The following is a 14,310-nucleotide window of genomic DNA, read 5'->3' as shown; positions in this document are numbered from 1 at the left end:
GAGAGAGAGAGAGAGAGAGAGAGAGAGAGAGAGAGAGAGAGAGAGAGAGAGAGAGAGAGAGAGAGAGAGAGAGAGAGAGAGAGAGAGAGAGCTTTCTGAACAAGAAAGAAGAAATAAAACAATCATCGATCGATCAAGATTCTTTAATTAAAGTCAGCTTGGTCACAAGAATGTTGTTTAAGTTGCTGTAGTTTACAGTTTTCCTTACATGATAATTTCTTAGCTCCGTGCAATTGACTACCGATATCAGTTTCGAGGTGCTGGGATGACGCAAAGTTGACTGATTGCCTTAGTTACCGATTTAACCGGGAACTCTTTTGTTAACGATTTATTCCTGACAATATTTTCTGAGGCTTAACTGACCATGTATCTATATCTATATACGACTTGTATGTGTCTGTGTGTGTTCGCGATGCACGGCCAAAGTTCTCGATGGATCTGCTTCAAATTTTGTGGGCATATTCAGGTAGACCCCGGACACAACCTCGTCGATGAGAATTTTCAACACATGCTCTCAGCGCGCAGCGCTGAACCGATTTTGGTTTTTCTGTACATCCACTTCATCCATTCCCAGTAATTCTTCCTTATCTTCTCCAGTGTTTTGCACGTTTATCTCCCTTCCTTCGTGTGGCGTCAATCCATATTCCCGTTACTATTTTTATAAGGTCACTGTCCACAACGCTTTCATCCCGGCGAAGCCGGATATTCCCATTACTATTTTTAGAAGGTCACTGTCCACAACGCTTTCATCCCGGTGAAGCCGGATATTCCCGTTACTATTTTTAGAAGTTTACTGTCCACAACGCTTTCATCCCGGCGAAGCCGGGTATTCCTGTACTTTTTCCCGGCTCACCGACTAGCGGACCCATCATAGTCCCATCCGATTCGAACCTAGCCTTAAGTCAGCAGTCGTTTTCAACAGCTGCGCTTCCGGTGTTTACCGGAAGCATAGGTCCACCGGCTAGTGGACAGGTCGCAGTCCCATCCGGTTCGGATTTTGGGCTGGCCTACGGGCATAACGGCTTCCGGCCTCAGTCCGTGTAGCAGTCGTTTCAGCCACTGGCTGCCTCGTCTGTCGCACTTCCGGTTCTGGGGCGGGGATATAGCTCAGTTGGTAGCGCGCTGGATTTGTATTCAGTTGGCCGCTGTCAGCGCGAGTTCGATCCCAGGTTCGGCGGAAATTTATTTCACAGAGTCAACTTTGTGTGCAGACTCTCTTCGGTGTCCGAACCACCCCCCGTGTATACTACATTGGGTGTGCACGTTAAAGATCCCACGATTGACAAAAGGGTCTTTCCTGGCAAAATTGCTTAGGCACAGTTAATAATTGTCTACCATACCCGTGTGACTTGGAATAAGGCCGTGAAAGGTAAATATGCGCCGACATGGCTGCAATCTACTGGCCGTATAAAATTTCATCTCACACGGCATCACTGCAGAGCGCCTAGAACTGTACCCACGGAATATGCGCGATATAAGCCTCATTGATTGATTGATTGACTGGAAATGTTGTTCCTCTCACTGACGGTTACGTACGTTAGTCGGGGTTTTGGAACAACGACTGGCCTACGGGCATCCAGGCTTTCAGCCTCAGCATGTGCAACAGTCATTCCACCCGTCCGCGGTGTTGGCTACTGCACTCTCTGTTCTTGTGGCTTCGGACTTCGACAATTCCTACCTTCATCCTCATCCTAGGCATTAGATGAGGCAGGACGATTTCCGTTTGGCTGGGTTTCCGTCTTCCGGTTATCCCGGTCACCCTTTTACCACAAGCAACTGTGACTACGGTCTTTGTCCGTCTGTCTCCGCGTCTGACTCCGTCTTACGTTGGTGAGCAGACGCGTTCTGGTTTTTTGTCCAAGCTTAAGGTTGTACTTGAGTTGGAGGTGGAAGCAACATCCAGATATTTTTCTGAGGGTGCATTGACTTCGGAGGCTTCCGCTTCGGTTGCCCCGTTGGTAATGGATGACTTCCGGATTTCGAAGGAGGAGGACTCCTATTTCCGGATTGAGGAGTCACCCTCTGTGGCTTACCACCTCTCTCAGGTTTGGCCTAGCCCTCTCCTGCCGGCAGAGGGTTAGCTAATGTTCCGGTTTCTTTGCTGTTGGCTCATAGCCCAGCACCTGAATCGGCAGACGAAACTTTTGTTCCTTTCACCGACGATTACTTGTGTTCGTCGGGGAGTTCGGAACAACGGCTGGCCTACGGGCATCACGGCTTTCAGCCTCAGCCTGTGCATTGGTTGTCCTGCCCATCCGCCATGTCGACTTATGCACTTTTGGTTCCTGTGGCTTCGAATTTTGATTCTTCCTCTCTTCACCCTCAGCCTAGGCATGAGGTGAGACAGGTCGACTTCCGTTCGGTCGGGTTTCCGTCTTCCGGTTATCCCGTTCACCCTTCTGACACAGGCAACTATAACTACGGCTTTGCCCGTCAGTCTCCACGTCTGACTGTCAGCCTTTTCAGCAATGAACAGACGCGTTCTGGTTTTTCGGCCATAACTCATAACTCATAACTCATAACATTTTATTGATCCAACAAAGGAAATTAAATTGGTCATCAGCACATATAGGTCATTAATTAATAATTATAAAAGAATAAGAGAAGAAAATTCAGAGAGACATTTGATTTGGCTGCGAAAGTAACTTCCAGATATTTCCTGAGGACACTTCGTCTTTGGGGGCTTCTGACAGGTTGGCTTCCCGGTTTCCGGGTATGCCGACCAGACTTTCTTTGATTTCTGTTTTGGCTTTTGATACGCAGTCAATTGCCTACAAGCAGTCTGACGTACGGGCACTACGGCTTTCAGCCATTTTTTTCATGCGTCACCAGTCACACCAGGCTTCGGCCACTGTGATTTCTGCACTTTCGGTTGCTGACACACAACCGGAGGTCGCTGCTTCCTTGTACTAGCTCCCTCTGCTTACGCAAGGACTGGTAGAGGATAATGTGCAGCCAGTTGGGTTTCCGATTTCCGGCCCACACCGTTGTGGCAAGCAGCTTCCTCCAACCATCTTCGCCGACTGAGGCAGGAAGTGGTAGAGGATTATTCCGTCGGGTGGTTCTGGTTTCCAGTTCCTCCGACCGTTTCTCTTTAACAGAAAACAACGTTTTTGGGACAATTGTTCGTCCCATTATTTGTCGTTTCCTGCCGCTACACAGGATTGCTATGAATCTGATCAGCATTCTACTTCGGTTAGAACGCAGATAAACACATTCCTTAATCCAAGTAGCAAGAAGGTCATTCACGACAGCTGTCGGCCACTGGGTGCACTCCTTCTTTATGTCCTCGCAAGGAATTTGTTCGGACTTTTTTTATAACTTCTTCCGGTGACAAGAAGTAATTAAAGTCAAACAGGGCCCGTATGCATGAACTAGAAGTAAGAAACACTGGAAGTAGAGGCCTCTTTTCGAAGTGGGAACTCCCGAAGTCAACTTTCTAACTGTTCACAATGCATGAACTGACTTGAACGCCAAAGTAGTGACAGCGAGAGTATTAAGGTCAAGGTCGGGGAAATTGGGGGAATCCCTACTAATACGCATGCGCACGTTTCTATCAACATGGCAGTCAACGAAAATGGCAAGGCACGTGTGCCGCTCAAAAAGAAAGTAGACACGGAGGGGCGTTCTGCACCTTTTTCAGATGGTGAAATTGCTGTACTCTTGACAGAAGTGTTTTACGAAAGAACGGTTATTCTGTCCAAATTTCAGAACAGTTAATTAGAAAAAAACACAGTAAACACCAAGTTTACAGAACAGTCTAAAGACGCTGTCTGGTCCAAAATTGACAAAGAAGTGTCGCTCTCTCTCTCTCTCTCTCTCTCTCTCTCTCTCTCTTACGACACATGCACACACAGACAAACGTACACTCATGCACATACTGACACTATGACACAAGTGACACTGACGGCACACATAAACACACACACACACACCAGACACTGCACACACACACACATGCGCGCGCTCGCGCGCACACAAATACACACACACACGCACCCATACACGCACGCACAGTCACAAACAAATAACCACACACTCACTCTCTCTCACTTTCTCTCATTCTCTCTCAATCTACACTCATACACACACTGAAACTATGATGACACAAGTGACACGTCACACACACACACACACACCCACACCCACACATACACACATACACACACACACATACTCACCGTAGTGACACACATATACACACGCGTGTACAGTTGAAAGTCAAGACATGATATGATTTTTTCAAAGCATAGGAAGGTTTCTTTTGCAAATGAATAAAATTAACACAGAGGCAAAACCCGGTTTTTGCAGCCGGAATGCAATTGCAGAGGCTTAAAAAGGAAAAGATTAATAAAAAAATATATAGCTCCCGGCGGAACTTGAACCCGGAGCGAATGAACGAGAGTCCGGAACCGTTACCACTGCACTATGTTACTCGTGTAGAATCGAGGCATGATGAAAAAAGGCATTCTGAGTTATTCAGTCGTGCTGGTTTGAAAGCTCGCCACCTTCACTGAATGACTCGAGCACGTTTTTTTCGGTCAGTAACTGATCGAACTGTCGCTTTTGAGTCACTCTGTTTTAAGCATTTCACCTAAATTAAACAAGAATGTCACAGTCCGTGTCTATGGTGCAAGGTAGGAGACCGTCTCATTGTAGCCAAGTTACGACAGTTGCTCGATTGACGCATTTCACGTCTTCGATATTGTGTCTGAGATCATTTCCCAATGAGCTGCCTTTAAAAACGGAATGTCCTGCAATTGTAGTATGCGCTGGAGGTTTCTTTTGGATGGGTAAGGACCCTTGAGATGCGATATCGTCGTATAATTATGTCAAGCGAGAGGCCCTTGACATTGGAAGTGGGAACTTCGAAAGCAAAGTTGCCAGCTACTCGGTATGCACGAGCTAAATTGAACGCCGAAGTAGTGGCTTCGAGAGTTCTGAGGTCAAGGTCGAGAAAATTGGGGGAATCCCAATTAGTGCGCATGCGTTTGTAAACAGTAGGCTTGGTGACCAGAAGAAACAAATCTCATCGCGAGTTCGTAAATGGGCAAACGTTGATCGCGCTGTAGCTTTTACTATAATTGTTGTTTTTAACTGGTTGAACGAAAGCTGTGATGATTGTCCTTAAATAGAATGACTGTCTATAATAATGATTTCGTTGACCAGAATGTTGGGGACAATAAAAAAAGGTTGTTTATGTGGTAGCGAAGTCGGTTAACTTAAAACTCTTTTTGTAGTGTTTTTTTAATGATTGTGTATCGGTAAAACTGCTGGACAAAAATAGTTTGGTCAGAGCGAATGTTTGTGTTACTGGTAAATTTAAAAAGGCAGAACTCCATTTTTGGGGAATCAAGATATAAGGTGTAGTGAAATGAAGATAAGTTCAGCGAATTTCATATTATATGAGAAAATGTGTGTCCGAATTTTTAAAACAGAAAAATTGTTGTACTTAGGTGTTTGTAAATTACGTTTGTCCTTGTTAATTGTGAAGAGGATATGTTTATATAAAGTTCAAAGTCAAGATTGGATTTTTGTAGCCTACGTGCGTGTGTGCATGTGTATTAGACATAATACATAGACATAGAACACTTTATTATCTCAATTACGATAAACTCGGGTGTGGTGAATCACAATAAACAGCATAAAACCTAAGAACATGAATAAAATATCAAGGCGCAAATATAGTCAGCTCATCATAGTGTGGGGAGTGGGTACACACACACACACACACACACACACACACACACACACACACACACACCCACCCACTGTCGAACACACACATAACGTCGAACACACACACACACACACACACACACACACCGTCGAACACACACACACACACACCGTCGAACACACACACACCGTCGAACACACACATAACATCGAAAACACACACACACACACACACACACACACAAACACACACACACACACACACACACACACACACACACACACACACACACGGCACGCGCGAACACACAAACAAACGTATGAAGGAACAGACGCACAATTATACCCGCACGCACGCACACACAGGCAGACAGGCACTCGCACAAATACACACACACACACACACACACACACACACACACAAATAAAGCAATGACAAAAAAAATAGCAGAAACTTACACTCGAACACACACACACACACACACACACACATAGACACGCACACGCACACACACGCACGCACGCACACAAACACACACACACACACTCACACATGCACACGACGACGCCCATTTTCATAGAAACACAGTAACCCCCTCGTATAAGCGGGAATGAAAGAGTGGTGGCCAATGACCCAGATCAACAAACAAAAGTCAAAGCTGGCAACTCAGGTTTGTATTCAGGGAAATTTGCACGAAATGCATGCAGAAGATACGACTTTTCCCTCTATTTTCTCTCTTTTGGAGCATCAGCTCGGTTTGACATGAAAAACTGAAGAAAAGCCCTGCCTTTTTGCACTGAGAAACTGTGGAAGTAGCGTGTTTACTACTGGTTCTGGCTGTAGTACATTTACCCTCATTTACTTCCTCGTTAGCTTCCAAAGTAAACTCTTTTTTCGTCCCATGCATGCGAAAGTGAGGATGTACTTCCGATGTCACTCAAAACTTTAGAAGTAGTCGCAAAATACCCTGAGTTACTTCCTCGCTTTGCTTCGAGGTAAACCCTTTTTCCGGCCCATGCATACGAAAGTGAGGCAAGTACTTCCGATGTCACTCAAAACTTCGGGAGTTGTCGCGAACTTCCCCCATAAGCATACGGGCCCTGAGGGTAACAGGACTGCCGGTTACGGCACCCTTGTCAAACATACTCGACGGGTAACGACGTTCAAGATTAATCAATCAATCAATCAATCAATGAGGCTTATATCGCGCATATTCCGTGGGTACAGTTCTAGGCGCTCTGCAGTGATGCTGTGTGAGATGAAATTTTATACGGCCAGTAATTGCAGCCATTGATTAAGCCATGTTCATTCATAGGCGTTTTTCTGTCACAACCCATGAGTACAATGAGTCCTTGTCTTTGTTAGTGTCACAAAGATGTGAGTAGCATATTCGTGATGTGAAACCATGTCGTGTTTTTAACCTCCCTAAATATTGAAGGGCGAGAGCGTTATCCACGTGTTCCAAATGTTGCACGAAAAAAGTAAAGTAATGAAAATGAAAATGAAAATGAAAAAACCCTAGTTTGAGATGAGCTGTGTGTCATAATGGCAGTTGATGCGTAGTGTTGTGGTTTGTTGGAGTGCGCCGTGCGGCCCAACACATACGTCTTCAGCACTCGAGGTTTCTGTCAGGGTTACCTCACCCTTAGCTCATGGCCCAAGGACCTGCCCTGTGAGCACAAGGTTGGTCCATATTAGTCTGGCCTCTACCCTTCGGCCTGTCCAGCTTGGGAAGCCCTGCCAGGAGTTTACACTCCCGCTGGCATAGCTCTTAGGGTCACCGAGACACGCAAACCACCACACCACGTTAAGGAATGGGCCATGTGGTGGTAGGTTGTGCTTCAAAACAGGGTTTTTTGTCAAGCACCATGAAAATCTTCACTTCTTTGAAGAGTGTAGCTGGGTAATGGTAAAACGAAAATGTCTACAAAGCTGAAGAATGTTAAATGAATCAAAGCTGTTCCATATTCCACAATCTGACAAAAGAAAAGGGAATTTGAAACTGGGGAAAAGGGGAATATCAAAGATATAAAATGTCTAATTTTTCCTTTGACGCTGACCTGTGACCTTGAAAAAGGTCAAAGGTCAACGAAACCATCGTTAAAGTGTAGAGGTCATTGAAGGTCACGACTAAACAAAATATGAGCCCGATCGCTTTGATAGTTTCCGAGAAAAGTCCAACGTTAAGGTGGTGTCTACGGACGGCCGGCCGGCCGGCCGGACAGACTAACACTGACCGATTACATAGAGTCACTTTTTCTCAAGTGACTCAAAAGTGTACATGCGGGTATAAAGAGCAAAACATCAACTTTCATATGGAACAATCCAGAGAGTTCTACTCAATGATCTTCCAGCTCCCATGGGGTCGCCTTCACGCGGCGGGAGTGTTTCCACAGAGCTACCCCACCCCTTTACTTCTCTTCTTTTGTCTTATTTCTGCCTTACCAGTCCTTTCACCTATATTTCCTTCCAAGAAAACTCTCCCTACTATTCCCTGCAGATTTCCAATTCTTTTTAGGCTCCAAGCCAGCTAGGCCTACCGTGCACCCCCCTCAGGATCCAGCTTCATTAGGCTAGAGATATTCATTGGGGTCTACTGAACACGTTTTAACAAGTTCGCCACGAAAAAACTCATTCCCACTACTACTTATGCCCCTTTGTTTAAGGGTACCCCCTCGAACGCTAAATTTATCTGTGCAAACACAACAATGCACAGCTGCAATGAATGAACAGAGAACCACTTTTTTGAAATCAAAACAGTTAAATTGATCATTAATCTTGTAAAAAATACCTATTACAGTGTTCAATGTTTGATAGGTTGGCTGTAGTGATGCTTGATAGGCGCGAACCGTCATTTTCACAGTGCGCAAAGCTTGTCAACTTTGATGAGTAAAAGGTTTTAACAAATTTGGGTTTTCTGTTTCATTTTTTAGAAACTACAATGCCTTTGGATAATTTCAAGCCCCATTTGGAATTCCTGAGAGGATTTGTTGCGACACCAGATGAGATATTTCTCCCCTACCCCCTAAACGTGAAATTTTAGGAAAATGTCAAAAAACATTTTTCATCAAATATTCATGATAACTTCTCACTGTTTTCCAATCAAATAACAAAAGTAATCACATTGGCGACCAAAACAGTTCCTTTGTTCATCTTTTAACAGAACTACAACATTATTATTCTCTTCTCAAGACTGAAATGTAAAATAAAACAAACTTCCCAGCTTGCTGTGGATGTCCGTATTTAGCAGGTATATGACTTATTATGGACCCAAAATACGTGTCCGCGTCCGTAATGCCGAGGTGGCCGTAACGTACAGGTGTTTTACAGTGTAAAGCAGTCCGTGCCGAGACTGACTGTCTGTATTCTGCGAGTGTCCGCCAAGTCCAGTGACCGTATTTGACAGTTTTCACTGTACTTGCAGTGTGCATGACTTTTTCCCATAGTAGACTCCTCAATTCCTGGCTCTTTCTTATATTTCTCCAAGAAAATCTGGTGCTTCTGCTGTTTATACTTGGTACAGTCATCCGAAACTGGCACATTTTACCGCTTCATTTTCCCACGATTGTCCAGACGATCGCACGTGCCAACAACTGAACAAGGTTTCCACAGCTGAAGACTCGCTGTCATGGTTATCTCCCTTCGACCGAAACCGGTATCACTTGTACCATCCCGTAATCAGCACACCAACACCGGAAAACGTATTCTAGACTTTTTCTTATGCGTATTTTGTGCGTGTGTCGCGTATTTGCGTACTAATAATAATTTGGCGTACAAAATACGCCCAAATCGTACTGGTAAACAGGTCTGTGTACCCATCAGGAGGGGAGGTAGTTTTGGTCAGGAGTGGAGTACATGCGAAGATGCCAACATGAAACTGCACTGTGCTCTTTATTATTGTCTGTTGGACGTAAACAACAGAAACCACAGTCGATGAAGGTCCTGAGCGAAAGAGAGTGAAAAACCAGCCACAGTTCTCAGGTCGTGTGTCTGTGTGTAACCTCTTTCATTGACAAGATACTCTTGTTTTCCCTCAGCCTTGACCAGTGAGTCGGTTGCCTAATCTGTGAACCCTTCAGTTGTCTTGCTTTGTCAAAAGTTACGACACAGTCAACTGGTTTTGCTCTGAGTGAACAGTTGGAGCTGACCTCTCTGGCCACAGCCCCAAACAGTACATGGCTGGAGGGAGTGAGAGAGAGAGGGAGGGGGGTGGTGGTGGAGGGGTAGCTGGCTAAACTCTGTGGGGTGTCCGGTGTCACTGCATATGTCAGCAGGAAGAGCATTGGAGAGAAATAGAGAGGTGTACTCTTCCACACAATTTCAAAGCATCAGTTGTCACGGCTTGGGGTAGGAATTAGTGAGGGAGAGTGGGAGCTGTGTTATGTACAGTGTATTTCCGACTGAAGAGTGAAAAGTCACTGCCATGCCACATGATCGGCATGCAGTCAATAAAGCCAGACAAGATGAAAATAAATTACATGATTATGACATGCAGCTCTATCTGCTGCTATTTATTCAAACTGGTTTTCAAGCTTATTCTTGCAAAGCATCTGCACACGCTCCTCTGTGCTGTGTTCGTGTGGCTGCTTTCGTATGTCAGTGCATGGTGAGTGTGTTCACTGCCTTGAGGATTTATTTTATCTCTTCTTTTCAACACTTTTCATACAAATTATTTTTACAGAACGTTTAAAGAAATATTAGGAGTTTATTGTTTAGTAGCCACAAGAAGTGATTAGCATAGACTCAATCCTGTTGTTTGTGTGTCTCTGTGTGAGTGTATGGGGGAGGGGGTGGTGTGGTCACCCCTCCCGTGACCGGACACCTGCAATGTACGGACAGTTTTGCTATGGCCCAAGGGTGTCCGTTCATGAGAGGGACTGCTGTAATAGCAATCGACAGTAACAGCCTGTAGACAGAGGACAACATGCTGCTTGCGTTACACAGTCACGTGCAATGTCTGGTTTCCTGTCCTCTTCAACTTCCACACCACCACAAACAAAACTCTCACCATGCGCGTACACACTTGTTGCAGGGATGTCTTCAGCTGCAGAACTGCTGGTCTCGGTCACAGCTGGAAATGCCTCAGTCTTGAAGTCCTGCCCCGCATTGCATGTACACTCGTCTTTGCACTTGTCGGAGACCTCTATCACTGGCCTTGCTCCACCCTCCCCCACACCGTCTTTTTCACGCTTGATATCATTAGAACATGTACCCCAATCTTGTTCTGAAAATGAAGCTGTGTCTGCAATGGTTCCAAAATCAATTGGGATTTTTGCTGCCCCTTGTTTCTGCCTAACAACTTCACTGTAAGCACTGGATGATGTTGGTATTTCAGCTGCCTCTTGTTTCAGTCTAACAACGTCGCTGTGAGCACTGGACAATGTTGGTATTTCAGCTGCCTCTTGTTTCAGCCAAACAACGTTGCTGTCAGCACTGGACAATGTTGGTATTTCAGGTGCCTCTTGTTTCAGCCAAACAACGTTGCTGTCAGCACTGGATGATGATGTTATTTCAGCTGCCTCTTGTTTTCGCCAAATAACGTTGCTGTGAGCACTGGACGATGTTGGTATTTCTGATGTATGCTCCATCTGCAAGTTGACTGTTTTGTCCGCCTTGAAATCTTCACCTGCTGGTGCTGTAACAGAAAATGCAAAAATCTTTTATAAGTCTCGTGATGAAAATGTTTACATACCTTTTCTGAAGGTATGTAAGACAGCATTCCTGAAAGATAGAAATTCACAACTCGCAAAGACAGAAATATTCTCTTCCTGAAAGAAAAGACGAGACGTTAAGGAAAGACAGAAAAAGGCACACAATTTTTCAGGAAAACAGTTCGGCTCACCATCTCAGATTTTGCCGGTCTTTGCATGGAATACGACCATCTGTCCACTTGGTCTCATACCAGAAATGAACAGCGTGGGTGATCCCTGTGCATAGTGGACATTAGCTGATAAATTAAATTAAATGTTGTAAATGCAACCACTGGCTTCTCAAGAAATCATTTTATTCAGTGGAACCCCCCCCCCCCCCCCCCTTTTAAAGGCCGAGGTCCAACAGGCCGAAATACCCATGGGTCTTGGCGGAGCCTATTTTCAGTGACCAACAGGTCTCAGGTTACCTAGTCTGGTGGATGCAGTTGCCAAGGCATTCCTCTTGATTAAACAAGCCAACAGCTGACTGCATACCTCTTCTTGCAGTGTGCCTTTCTTGTGAACCTCTGTAAATTCCCGTTATGTGTGTGTGTGTGTGTGTGTGTGTGTGTGTGTGTGTGTGTGTGTGTGTGTGTGTGTGTGTTGTTTTTGTGTGTGATATTCACCTTTTTTTCTGACGGTTGTTTGGAACCATTATTAGTGGCAATGATTTTATTGACACTAGCAATAAATCCGCTGAGTGCAGATTACACGCACACACACATACACACGCGCACACACCGTCGCGCACGCATTTGTTCACTGTGTAATACAACTGAGCACATGGTCAAAGTTATGCAGTGCCAAACACTTTTTGTTTATTTGTTGCTTAACGTCCAGCCGACTACGTAGAGCCATATCAGGACGAGGAAGGGAGGGGATGAAGGGGGCCACTTGTCAAGCGATTCCTGTTTACAAATGCACTAACCCATTACTTGTGTCCCAGCAGGCTTTAGTAAAACTAAATTAATACCTACTGGAAGATTACCAGTTTCCAGTATGTTCAAATAGGCTTAACCTATCTACTGCTGGGCTTACATCAGAACACTAACAGATTAAACTATACATGAATCGCGAGACAAGCGGCAAAAGAAGAGATTTTTTGGAAAAAATACAGGTGAATGAGCAAGAAGGCAGAAAAAAGAAAAGAATTCATGAAGAAAAAGAGAGCATGACAGGAAAGAGGAACCAAAAATCTACCTAACAGCAAACTAGAAAGCTCCTGCGGTTCCAAAAACAGGAGGGGCCTTTAATTTCATAATCGCAGTGCCCCACTGCGGGAAGTGCCAAACACTGACGCAACCGGTCAACCTGACTTCGTGTTGTAGACTGAAGAGTAGAAATACCCTCTCTCTTGGTGCAGAACCAGAGTGGAAACTCGCACCAACAATCGGATGTCAAGAACTTGAGGAACCACCTAGAGTTCAATGTGTCACTGCTTTCTAATGTTTTATCCAATATACTGGCGCCACTATGTAGCTCTGTGTCTTGGTTTTACAGTTCCCAAGGTATCAACATCGTTACCGTTTTCAAGAGGTGTCGGTCAGTCTAGCCGGCTTTTGGAACAGTGGAACCCTGGTTACACAAACTGACTGCATTCTCTAGAGAAAATATATTGACCATTGTCTTTGCCATAATAAACCAAATGTCAAGTCTGTGAATCTAACAAGTTGAAACGGACTTGTTAGACACCCTTTTTTTGAACAAAAGATATAGTTTGCGGTTGTTAATTACGAATGTGACCGTTGGTTTCAGGTTGAGTCCAGATACATAACGGCACTGTGAGCGTGCATTTCGCTCCCCAGCCCACATGTTTGGTTTTTTCTGAGACTAACTAGGTCACCAAAATTTGACGGAAGAGGAGAAATTTGGTGGGAAAACTTTCATTTAGTCAGTCAAGGCATGGTCTCGCGTCGTGGACGGATGAGAATAGCTTTGTGATTAATATATTTTTAATTAGATAGCAGAGCATCACTATTGCTGGATGTTTATGAATATGATATCTGTGACAGACAGGGATTACAACATTTGCCGCATAGTCGCCTGAAGAGTGGTGTTTTAGTGTGTGAAAAAGTGAAGAGAGTGCCTGGTTCCAACGTGCCTGACTGTGATACGCGGTGTTCCACTGGAAACATCAAGCAACACGTACAATATTATTTTCTCTGGAAAAGTCTGCCATAAATTCAAGACATTGGTACCTAACTCACGATCGTATTCATCCACTAAATAACTTCAGCTAGAGACATCTTTCTTTCCAAAGAAATTTGGTGTTTAACGTCGTTTTCAACCATTCAAGGTTATATCGCGACGGGGAAAGGGGGGAGATGGGAGCTAGAGACATACATTCTTTGCTTCAGCTTACTTTTTCAGCCCAAGAAGAACACGTTGTTTTTTTCGAATGGATATGTTTCACTTAAAAAAAACCTAAAAAAAAACTAACATTCGAAAAGTGCAGACTATCTTTGAAATAACTTATTAATTACAGAACGATCATTGAAAGTGCTCAGGCAGATTAGCCAGTGGTTTCATGTAGCATCCATGGCGGCTGCAATAACGCGGAGTGACCGGAACTTTGGGGTCAGGCAACATCTGGTAAACGTTGTGTTGCGGGTGTGTGTTGCCGAAAAGGAATGAGCGGTGCGTGGACATTATCTTTCTCGTGTCTTTAGCTCCGCCCAGTCCATCACGACTGAGAGCCGTTTGATTTTGAATTCAAATTTGGTGAGTGAATTTTTTTTCTGAAAGTACGTTATCCAGGGCTTATTAGACACACTTTTTGGGGTGCATGTATGGTGTACACCTTGAAATGTTTGCCTGACAAAAATGGTGCTTTTGAGTTTGGTATAGACAGAGCATTTTTTGAAAATAATACTTCAAGTGAGAGCTCGTTTCCTGAAAAGGGTTGGACATTAGACTGAAGTGGCACGCGCCGCTCTGCTT

The 14,310-nt window shown here is 44.6% G+C and overlaps 1 protein-coding gene and 1 long non-coding RNA gene across 5 annotated transcripts in view; both read right to left on the bottom strand.

The window, feature by feature from the left end:
* LOC138949675 (uncharacterized) overlaps window positions 1-14,310 on the bottom strand; it is a 349,293-nt gene that overhangs the window by 257,245 nt on the left and 77,738 nt on the right. The window lies entirely within an intron of this gene.
* The window catches only part of LOC138949633 (zinc finger protein 11-like), a 74,600-nt gene that overhangs the window by 20,348 nt on the left and 39,942 nt on the right, over window positions 1-14,310 (bottom strand). For 3 of the 4 annotated variants that reach the window (XM_070321421.1, XM_070321422.1, XM_070321423.1), the window contains exon 3: window positions 10,689-11,315. In XM_070321421.1, coding sequence (XP_070177522.1) covers window positions 10,689-11,315 — 627 coding nt within the window. Of the gene's footprint in view, window positions 1-127; window positions 11,316-14,310 lie in introns of those variants that run through there. The other variant, XM_070321424.1, reaches the window with a different exon arrangement.

This window comes from Littorina saxatilis, linkage group LG16 (genome assembly GCF_037325665.1).
Source record: "Littorina saxatilis isolate snail1 linkage group LG16, US_GU_Lsax_2.0, whole genome shotgun sequence".
NCBI lineage: Eukaryota > Metazoa > Mollusca > Gastropoda > Littorinimorpha > Littorinidae > Littorina > Littorina saxatilis.
The sequence above is the reverse complement of the archived record's forward strand: the minus strand, read 5'-3'. Positions and strand labels throughout refer to the sequence as shown.